Below are 10,513 nucleotides of genomic sequence, written 5' to 3'. Positions count from 1 at the left end.
AATGTGGATATGATCACATCAATCACAATAAATAGTACTTTTTTATTTTTACATAATCATATACGTGGGATTGCATCCATTATCATGTCCCGGCTATGTTGCATGATCTTAGTAAATATTTATATTCGTGTGTGTTTGTAATTAATTATCCTCGGGAGATGGGAGTGGTGGCAAGCACATCACATGTTCAATCATGGATGCTAACATGGCATCGAGGCCCTCTCATCTTTTATGCTACGGGGCCACGCATAGACTTGCATAATGCACCTTTGTAACGTCTACAAGGCAATTCAATGTATGTTTCTTAAGTTATATCAAATTGTATCCAATATGCTATGACACTGATCGAAATATGAGATGTATCGATTAGGCAATAGTGGGATTCCTTGGTGTTGACTGTGTAAGAAATGAATCCCATCTGAACCTAAAGTAGGATAAGTCAATAAAGAGCCTGCCAGCAGAGTATTAATTGCGGAGCTCATACTGCTGCAAGTCATCCTCCCCATTCGAATCTATACCCCACTCTTCCATGTGGGAAAAGCTAGACAGCTTTACAACTTGGGACGTGAGCAAGTCAAAAAAAAGTTAAGGACAGCACTGTCAGCTGCACCTTCGTTTTCCTTTTTGCCCTGTGTGGTATGGGCTCATCCAAATGACAGACTTGGAGAATGGAGGAATCGTGTGTCATGGTTTTATCTTGCACAGGGTGTAAAGAAGTTTAATGCTTTGGAGCCGTGAGTCAAGTGGTCTCTGGATATCATCTTGACGTCGAGTTTCTTGGACAAATGGATGTAACCATCATGGCAGTTCGCTGCTCTTCCAACTTGTTCTTCTTCTGTACACGATGACTCCTTTGGCTCCTTGCACTTTTTCTTTTCTGCTTAAAGAATCATTGTGACGAAAAGGAATTGAACTATATGACTGATGGTCTAAATGGATATAGGCTTCGTTATATCCTCTCTGAAAAGAAGTTTCATATGGTCGAAGTCAAAGCAATCGATACAACAGGAAAATTAAAATTTCATACATGGAATCATATAGTTATCTTGTCGTAAGACCATTTAGTTCTATATTAATTGAGGGGTATAGAAATCAAAAATATTTTTTGAAGTTTAGAAGGACAATCATACAGGTATGCCCATCGTCCAAAATGAATAATTTCTCGTAAATCTACGGGTCGCACCAATGATCGATCAATCAAATAATTCTTTATAAGATAGTCTGCTACGACTATCACCCAAAGCGAATCATCTTGATCATGTTCTTTTGCAAAATATATCTGGATCAGTACTATTCCTATAGAATCTTCAAAATTAGTAAAGCTTTCTCTTAGGGACTTGCTACATGTATAAGTCAGTATCTATGATTTTATCTACAGGATATATTTTTAATTTTTTGAAACCCCTACATCTAGAAATCTCAAACTCATTAGTCACAAACAAAATCACATCTCTCCAACATTTAAAGGGCCTTGGTATTTATGATATTTTCTTTTTTAAATGCATGATCGACTCTAAATAATTTTTTTTTATTTATAACAACTCTTTCGTATTATGGTACAAAATTTTAATTATCGAGTACGATATTCCTCACCGTTCAATGTATTATGTGACACTATCTTTAATACTAACAATGAGCTAAGGAAATTGGTTGGAATAGAAGAGAATGTTTTTTTTTTTGAATGTTTCTTTGACTTTCTAAAGCTTCTTTAAATAGATTTCTCACTTTCTTTTATTCAAATGTAGAGGTTTCTTTTTTTTTTAATCTTATTTATGATGGTACTCGAATCTCTTCCTCCATTAATAGAATTTCTCACTCTACTCTTGTCATAAAAAAATTTAAAGATATTTATCTCTCCACCGAGTCCAGTGATGATGTTTGGGTTTCGAGTCTTCATCCGATTGGACTTGCCACATTCATAAGTGTTTACAATTGCTTAAAGAAGGGAGGGGGGATTGGAAGGCCATGTAATTGTTGAGGTGAACAACTTTAAGTCGTGGCCTCGGGGTCGACGCGGCTTGGTTCGGGTCCGAATGAAGGAGGATCTTCCAGGGACGATTCTCGTGATGACTGAGGTGGTCGATCGTGGTGGTCCAATCGGGATGGGGTCACCGTTTCCTCTAGGAAGGAACTCATCGTTTGGGCGTTTAGTGGGAGACCTCCGCCCTCACACCTGCACAAAGGTCGGGTTGGGGGAGCTCGGCCTGACTCCTTCGATGATCAAGTTAGTGAATAGTCGTAGGGGTTTTTTTTATCTAAGCTCGTCCTCCCCTTCTCCCTCGGAGTGCGAGGGTTTTTATAGTGAGAATTACCGTTGGCTGATGTGCCTGCTCGTAGGGAGTAGAATCGTACTTCTGGTAGCGTCTGACATCGTCGTTTGCATGGCGTGAGGGATCGAGCCTCAGCAGGGTGTTAATATGCTTTGGTTGGCGTTCCGGTCCATGTTGACCAAGTGCTGTCAGGTCAACAAAGACGTGAGGCATTATTTAGGACAACTGATGTCACGCGAGTCTTATCGCAATTATTACCCTCATCAGTAATATTCTCATGAAAATTAAAATTATTTTTAATCGCTATTTAATCGATCCAAATATTTAATCGCTACGTAATAACATTTCAACTCTTGATTAGGATGTCGACGTTTTGGATTAGATCCACGTTAGCGGATCCAACAAAGGAGGGGATAATTTCCTCGTCTCTTTGCAGAACAGATTTATGGATGCGTTGCATATATGACCTCATCGAACTTCGTAGACGGTAGAACAAAAACTAAGGTGCCACTTGCGAGGCTGTGGTGCCAATGCCATGCTTCGATATCACCTCCAAACATAATATTTTACATGCACACCGTGCTGCTCATTACCTCCGGTTTTATCGTCTGCAGGAGTCTTTACTCTCCGAGCACGGATTTCTCGCTGTCCGAGTCAATCGCCCATCACTCATCTATCATCAATGTGTCCACCCAGCACCTATTTAATGGTCAATGCCAGCCCTTTAGGTGGTGCAGGTTACCCAACGAAGAAACCAAGACCAGATCAGCACCTCCACCTCACTCCTCGCTCTTTCATCCCTCTTCTTAATACCAGGCACAAGGATCGAGGGAGGGGTAGGAGCCGAAGAGAGGCAAATTAGAAATAGAGTAGTTATTAAGAGAGACGGAGAGGACACAGCGGGGGGAGAGAGAGAGAGAGAGAGAGAGAGAGAGAGAGGAGGGGAAGAAGGTTAATGGTGGAGAGGAGGGAGGCCTTTGGTCCTCGTACACCGCCTCCTCGCTGCTCCAGTGCTGATGGCTCTCACCTCCTTCGTTCAGGCTGCCACGCCAACCAGCCACCACCAACATCAACACACCGACGACCGACGTGAGAGAAAGAGAAGGAAGAGGAAGAAGAAGCCGTCTCCACCTGGCTCTACCAGGACGCTGGCTCCACAGTCCCCCTCCTCATCGTCATCGTCCTCATGGGAGCAGTTCAAGAGCCTGCTGAGCTGCCGGAGCACCGCAGCGTCGCAAGTCCACGACCCGTCGTCTACCGCGACGAGGCTCGGCCGCGCCGCCTGCGGGTCGTCCATCTGCGCGCTGCGCGACGTCTTGCACGGCAACACGAGGGTGGTCCACCGCCCCGACACCGACCTTTCCTCCAGCGCCGGCTCCGTCTCCGTCGCCCAGCATGAGACCCCGCCGCTCGCTCAGGCGGCCCGGTCAGCGCGCCACCACCCGCCGGTGTCATCCGTAGGTTGTGGCGGCTACTCCAGGGGCGGAATGCAGCTGCCGAAGCTGTCAGGGTGCTACGAATGCCGTGCAGTCTCCATCGAACCTTCTTCAAGGTGAATCATGGTGCGTCTACCTCTATAATTACTCGTTATCAGTTACTGACTCTTATTTCTGACGAGACGATCGAAGGAGGTATCCGAGGCCAAGAACAACACTGTGTGCTTGTTCCGAGTGCGGGGAGGTGTTCACGAAGCCAGATAGCCTGGAATTACATCGAGTTCTACGCCATGCAGGTACAACAGTTTATTCTGCTCGATCAACTCGGCCTATTTTTGGTTCATCGAATAAACTAGGAGCGACTTGCTATAAAGGTTCAAAGAACAGATTCATTTGAAAGGGGAGAGTCGAGAGAGAGAGAGAGAGAGAGAGTGGAGTAAATAGAGCTGTCGGTTGGTGCATCCATTGCAGGAGTAGTAGTAATGTTGGTGATGTACGGGTAGACAAAAGACACAGTCCTCTTAAAACAAATAGGACGAGAAATAAGAAGCAATTTGATTAATTATGCTCATCAAATTGTTCGAAGATTAATTTGATTGATTCTTTAAATGTTGTTGGATGCTAAAGACGTACATCAAACTGCGTCTTTATCTCACCATAACGTGCGATACAGTGTCGGAGTTGGAGCCGGAGGATTCGGGACGCAACATTGTGGAGATAATCTTCAAGTCCAGCTGGCAAAACAAGGACCGTCCGATCTGCCAAATCGAGCGCATCCTCAAGGTCCACAACGCCCCCCGCACGGTTGCCCGCTTCGAGGACTACCGCGCCGCCGTCAAATCCCGCGCCCTCCCGCATCTTTCCTCCACCGCCGGCGGCGACCGCCACCACCATCCCTCCCGCTGCGCCGCAGACGGAAACGAGCTTCTCCGCTTCCACTGCGCCTCCCTCTCCTGCTCTCTCGGCGCCCGCGGCTCCACCTCGCTCTGCTCCAACTGCAGCTCCACCTCCAGCTCCGCCTCCTCCTCGCCCGGCGGAGCCGCTGCCTGCGGCGTCTGCACCATAATCCGCCACGGCTTCGCGCGCGCGCACGGCGTACGCACGACAGCCAGCAGCAGTCTCGCGCACGACCGTTGCCCGGCGGCCTCCGTGGAGGACAGCGGCGGAGAACAACGGGCGATGCTGGTGTGTCGGGTCATCGCGGGACGTGTCCGGCTGCCGGCCGACGATCCGGTGGCTGCGGACGCGTACGACTCGGTGGCGGTTGGGGACGGCGGAGAGTCGTACGGGAACCTAGAGGAGCTGCTCGTGGCCAATCCGAGGGCCATCCTGCCCTGCTTCGTCGTCATCTATCGAGCCCTCAGCTGAGCGATCTATCGAAGATTTAGTAATCTGATATGTATTTGGACTTTTATTTGGATGACCTCTAGTTCTCTTTTAATCTCAGTTGTTCACCTGACTTTATCAGATTAGTTTTAACACTTGTTCTTCGTCCACAACATATCAACGATTGAGATTATGGAGGAAAATTGCACGAATGATCTCGGAAGGATCCTTCGTAAGAACACAAGTACTGCTAGCCTAATCTTCCCCACTGTTACGTAGTCTGCACACCCTTTTCCTTGATACAAGTTTGGAAGATGATGATGGCCCAACAGCATCAGTATCGAAGCATGCAAGTCCTCTACATGCTTCGGTAGCTAAACTTGGATGGATCTAATCTCGTATCCACCTCCTCATGTCCCCCGATCCCCGTTTTCCGGATGCATAACCTAATAACTGCAGGGCACGTGATCCAAATTGTCTTCAAGGCAAGGAATAATAGCTCGAAGATGAGTTGGTTGACCACGATGAGCTCAACTCAACTCAACCCTCCCTCTCCCTTCACTGATTGCTGAAGGCTAATTTAATAGCAAGAAATGAAGAGGATCGTACTACTCCATCCACATGCCAAAGACTTCGATGCTGCAGAAATCGTGGGTTCATGTGAAGGTTCTTCTTCCACTCACTAAGTCACACTCACCAAAAGTCCACTGGGATTTGCGACCACTGAAAAGGAGGTGAGACATTGGTTTCAGTGCCAGCTGCAGGATTCATATTGCCGGGCATCATAGTTGGTGACATGTATACATATATAACTCTGCAGCTACATGCTGCAACAGTCTGCTTGTATACCACTTAAGTCATTTAAGCAGTAGATTCCAAACATTGATCATTAATTCTGGTAGAAGAATTCCTACTGCAGATGATTTGGCCGACATGGTGACCAAGTGAATACAACTTCATATGTTGCATGGACTCGGTCAGCATGTGCACGAAGACTTGGTAGAGGGCAGCCTGCTCGGTAGATTATGTTGGCTAGAGACTGGACTCACTGGGCCCCGTGTGACGTGCAGAATGTGCTGCTTGCAAGCCTTGACATATATGAATTGGTCTTTTGAGTGCACCTCCATGAGGACCTTGACTTTGTTACAATTCAGCAATGGTTCTTATATGTTGTAATTACCGTAAAGGGTTATTGACATCGAATGATTGGCTAAGTTGCTTTCATCATGAGTAGGGCATAGTCTTGAGTCAAGTGAGTGCGGCTTCGGTCATGACCTTAAACCACATGATGGGCCGGCGTATTGCTTTGTTATGGGCCGACTGTAAGTGTTCGATGAAATGACGGTGATTTCTGGTTCGAATACTTCATAGTCACGAGCATAAACAAAGAAAATAGGAAAGTGATAATTCATAGTATTACATTGCTGCACCGGTTCTCTACGATGTGCATGATGGCCCGATATTAAACACTGGAAACGTGTATCTTTCACGATGATCGAACGAACCATTGCGTGATCATGAAGAGAATGCGTTCTCTTGTTATTTCAACGAGTCTTACAATCCACGACCTCTTCGGACCGCACCATCTTGATGATCCTTCTTCTTTGCGAAAAGTGCTGCAATCAAAGGCAGCAATGGCTTCTTTTTCGTCGTCTTCTTCGTCACAGGGGTGCTTTCCTTGTCCACCGAAACTTGCCTTTCCAGCATCTGCTCCTCTGCATTCACCAGCACTGGAGCCAGGGAAGGAGGATCCGCAAATGTGACGTACCGTTTCTTCTGTAACTCCACCACCTGATGATGGTTGCCGAGTAGCGATGCCGCCACCTCGACTTCGCCTGCGTTTTCGACGAACTTAACGTCCTCGATCTCTATATCTCTAACCCTCTTCTCGCTCTCCCCGGCTTTCAGCCGTTTGATCTCCATCTTCGTCTTCTCGAGCTCTTCCCCGAGGGAGGAGAGGCGATTTAGCATCTCCTGCCTTTCCTCGTTGGCCTTCTCCAAATTCTGTCTCGTCTCTTCTAACTCAGCAACTATGGATCCCATGCGTGAGCGTTCGATCTCATTACTGTTTGCTGGAGCACGAATCTACCCACAAAGAAAAGAAATTGATTTTGTCATGCTGAAGCTATTCGATCATCTCTGCTATATTCTATATAATTAAGAGATTCAAATCTTTTCTTACTGAGTCATATAAAGAGGTTTACAAGCATCCAAAATTCATTTGTAGAAATTAATTCCTTAATTTCAGCTATAGATTGTTGCCATTGAAGTTTCAGTGTCCGCAGTTGGATTAATATGTTCAAATAAGAAACATAGAGAGAGAGAGAGAGAGAGAGAGAGAGAGGAGGCAGAGGAGACCTCGTCAAGCCGGCTTGCGTAGACCTCGCCGGCTAACATCCTTTCTCCGAAGAGCATGACAGCCTCCTTCACGGACCGAAACGGCGCACTGGTATCGATCTCGACTCTCCCCACAAGAACACCATCTTCTTCTCTGCTCCCCATGCTTTGGGCTCAAACCCGCTGCTACAATGGCAGCGAGAGCTTATGCCAATAGCTTTAAAGGCACAAAGGTAGTCGACATGCGGTATAAGCGGATAGCTCAAGGAACGGAGGAGGTTGCAGGGGTAGAGAGAAGTGGAAGTTGTTAGAGAAGGAACGTAGAGGAGGCCAGGGAGGTGGATTTGCTTAAGTCGATGACGAAATGATATTTTGTGTGCTCGGTTACTTCGCGTCCACTTCACTTGTTATTCTACACACCGATTGAGAAGACCCTCTGATGCCGAACGGAGGGGTGAGATGAGCCGTGTCACGTGGAACGGTGGGGACAGAAAGAGATGCGTCACCCAATGGAGCGGGCAAATCCGATGGGAACATTATGAATACTTTCGACTAATCTAAGAAACCACTAATCACGTGGAATATATATATAAAAACAAATTCCAACTGTTTGCAGCGACAAAATCGATGGAAACATGATGATTGATCGTATGGTGCTCATGCAGTGATTGTATATTGCAAGGTATAGGTATCGAGAGGAACACAAGGAAATCAACCGCAGCAGCTATTCACTGGTGAAGAGACAAACAAATCAAGTAGAACAGGTTTTCCACCTCAATGAACAGACTTTTCTCCGAGAATGAGAAGCTTCAAAAGGATTGACCACTCCAATTTCTACAACAAACTAAAAGCACATACGATTGTTCGAGTTGATTGACACTCACTTGAAACATCTAAAAACACTACATAGTACTCTTCCACACACACAACAACTATTGTGCAATAAGTTCCCTCATTACAAACAGATAACACCACCACCTGACTGCATTTGCCACAGACCATTATGAGTCACAAGTAATGGCAGGTTTATAGATACAAGCCATACATAACATAGTCACCCCCCCCACCAAAAAGAAAATGCCATAACAGAGTTGGCTAAACCTAAATTTCATCTGCTGCTCAAGAAGCTAGTCCAAGAATGTGTGTTCTGTCATACTGATAGTAAGCTTTCCTTCCACTTCACCTCAAATAAATCTGACAAATCTCAGCCTATGATGCATTTTTAGTAAGACAAACAGACAACAATCAATACCACATTATTTATTCACCTAAAAAAAGCTGCAATATTCCAGGGATATATCGAATGATGAATGACAAATCTCAACTTCAAGCTTGATTTAACTAAACAAAGCCTGGAAATCTCAGGCGTATTACTTGCATCTTGCTGAATTCTCCATTGCAAATTCTCCAAGAGAGAGGAAAGGATTTCGCATAAATTCATCTGAATTCTACGTGAGAAGATCACCAAAAGCAGGTAAGCAATGCCCATTATTATTAGAAACATAATGCATCTCACTTTAAACGTACTCATAGAAACATCAAGAGAAAGAAGAAATACGCTTTTAATTATAAGAGAATTATCATACAAACAAAACATTTTATAGATGCTGACTGCATCAACACATAATAATAGTCGGAATAATGCCTAAAAACAGCGACATGAACTACTATCGTTATTGCCCATCCGCGTAGCCCAAAAGATAAGCTGCGACGGAGCAATTACTAGTAAAGTTGCTGTTAAAATATAAAAAAGGACAAATGGGAACAACGAGATTATTAGTAGATATATAGATCCTCATAGATACTACTACCTAAGTAGATGCAGCATTGGGGATTGCCGCCTTCTCATTCTTCTTCTCGGCGTTCAATTCCTCCAACTCTTTGATCCAGAGGTCGGCGAACTCGCAGTCCTTGTAGCGCTCGAACCAGGGCCCTCCGGTGGTGTAGTGGATGGCCTTGGGGGCGGTGCGGTCGGGATCGGCGGGATCGACCCGGTTGTGCCCGACGAGGAAGTTCCAGACGAAGGAGATCTCGCCGATGTCGGCGTCGTCGAGCCACGCAAAGCGGTGGAGGAAGGCGCCGGACTGGGTGCTGACGGCGTCGGGGGTCAGGGCGGCGACGTTCTTGGGGTGGGCGCAGTTGTAGAGGACGAGGGAGGACCAGTTCTTGCGGGGGTAGACGGTCTGGATGGCGCCGTCCATCTTGGTGGTCTCGGTGGGCGCGTAGTCATGGTGGACGCACATGACGGCGAAGCGGTCGTCGCGGAGGGCGAAGAGGGCGGCGGTGTCGGCAAGGAAGAGGAAATCGCAGTCGACGAAGAGGGCCCAGCCGCGGTAACTGGCGAGGTAGGGGGTGAGGAAGCGGGTGAAGGAGAACTCGGTGCTCTCGGTGGGGCCACGTTCGCGCCGGTAGAGACCGGCCGAGCGGAGATCGGACTGGCGAATCGGGTGGACGGAAACGGGGACGGTGGAGCGGCGGAGGAGGGAGCGGCGGCACACTTGGTAGGCCTCGTCCTCCCGAGGGTCGTACCCGATGAACACCCGGAAGGAGTTCTCCTCGGGGATCACGCGGATATCGGAACCCATGCTTTCTACAGGGGAAGGTAGAGAGCGAGAGCGAAAGCGAGCGAGAGAGAGAGAGAGAGAGAGAGAGTTGTTACGAATGAGATCTGGGTGTGTGTGTGTGTGAGTGTGAGGAGGAGAGAGTGGGGCTGAGGGAGTTGAAATAGGAGGACCGGAGAGAGGAGGAGAGGGGCGGAGAGGAAGTCGGGCAGCGACTGGGACGGAATGCCCACCGTTTCCCCTATGGTGTTTCACAGCGAAATTTTTTGCGGATAAGCCCTCCCCACATGCGAAATTATTCTACCTTTGTCACTCCATTACCTTTCTATCATCAGACAACAATGTGACCGATTCGTATGCATATATTTACTTTGTTTCCTTTACTAGTAATGATCGATCGCATGGGAAGCCGCTACTAAATCTATGGATGTAACAGCGGCCCGGAGCGGCCGAGGTAGCGCCCGTGGTTATGGGAGAGGGCACCGATTTGGTTCAACGCTCGTTGAACGGGGCAGCTGGATCTCGCGGGGTTTCGGGTGAGCCCCCACCACGGGCTCGCGCACTACGGGGTTGTTACGGTGGA

General features: G+C 47.2%; 3 protein-coding genes across 3 annotated transcripts; 1 reads left to right on the top strand and 2 right to left on the bottom strand.

The window, feature by feature from the left end:
- Positions 1-3,001: 3,001 nt before the first annotated feature.
- On the top strand, positions 3,002-5,187 carry LOC103994997 (uncharacterized). The gene is made up of 3 exons (XM_009415483.3): positions 3,002-3,822; positions 3,899-4,002; positions 4,380-5,187. Exons 1-3 carry the CDS (start codon positions 3,287-3,289, stop codon positions 5,072-5,074), a joined length of 1,335 nt encoding a protein of 444 aa, XP_009413758.2. The 5' UTR covers positions 3,002-3,286; the 3' UTR covers positions 5,075-5,187.
- Positions 5,188-6,439: 1,252 nt separating this feature from the next.
- On the bottom strand, positions 6,440-7,701 carry LOC103994998 (WEB family protein At3g51220-like). Its single transcript, XM_009415484.3, has 2 exons — positions 7,391-7,701; positions 6,440-7,117 (listed from the first exon to the last, which is right to left on the bottom strand). The coding sequence occupies exons 1-2, from the start codon at positions 7,532-7,534 to the stop codon at positions 6,587-6,589; spliced, it is 675 nt and encodes a 224-aa protein (XP_009413759.2). The 5' UTR covers positions 7,535-7,701; the 3' UTR covers positions 6,440-6,586.
- A 1,206-nt stretch (positions 7,702-8,907) lies between these two features.
- LOC103995000 (protein CDI-like) lies at positions 8,908-10,174 on the bottom strand. Its single transcript, XM_009415485.3, has one exon. The coding sequence runs from the start codon at positions 9,952-9,954 to the stop codon at positions 9,181-9,183; it is 774 nt and encodes a 257-aa protein (XP_009413760.2). The 5' UTR covers positions 9,955-10,174; the 3' UTR covers positions 8,908-9,180.
- Positions 10,175-10,513: the final 339 nt, after the last annotated feature.

Source organism: Musa acuminata, chromosome BXJ2-8 (assembly GCF_036884655.1).
Source record: "Musa acuminata AAA Group cultivar baxijiao chromosome BXJ2-8, Cavendish_Baxijiao_AAA, whole genome shotgun sequence".
NCBI lineage: Eukaryota > Viridiplantae > Streptophyta > Magnoliopsida > Zingiberales > Musaceae > Musa > Musa acuminata.
This window is presented reverse-complemented; position numbering and strand designations above follow the sequence as displayed.

What these genes read in the sequence shown, in the direction of transcription:
- LOC103994997 (XM_009415483.3), top strand. Translation starts at nt 3,287, where the DNA reads ATGGCTCTCACCTCCTTCGTTCAGGCTGCCACGCCAACCAGCCACCAC. An exon ending in TCCATCGAACCTTCTTCAAG is followed by an intron (nt 3,823 to 3,898) that starts GTGAATCATGGT and finishes AGACGATCGAAG; the next exon opens with GAGGTATCCGAGGCCAAGAA. An exon ending in TCGAGTTCTACGCCATGCAG is followed by an intron (nt 4,003 to 4,379) that starts GTACAACAGTTT and finishes CGTGCGATACAG; the next exon opens with TGTCGGAGTTGGAGCCGGAG.
- LOC103994998 (XM_009415484.3), bottom strand. Translation starts at nt 7,534, where the DNA reads ATGGGGAGCAGAGAAGAAGATGGTGTTCTTGTGGGGAGAGTCGAGATC. An exon ending in ACGCAAGCCGGCTTGACGAG is followed by an intron (nt 7,118 to 7,390) that starts GTCTCCTCTGCC and finishes CTTTGTGGGTAG; the next exon opens with ATTCGTGCTCCAGCAAACAG.
- LOC103995000 (XM_009415485.3), bottom strand. Translation starts at nt 9,954, where the DNA reads ATGGGTTCCGATATCCGCGTGATCCCCGAGGAGAACTCCTTCCGGGTG.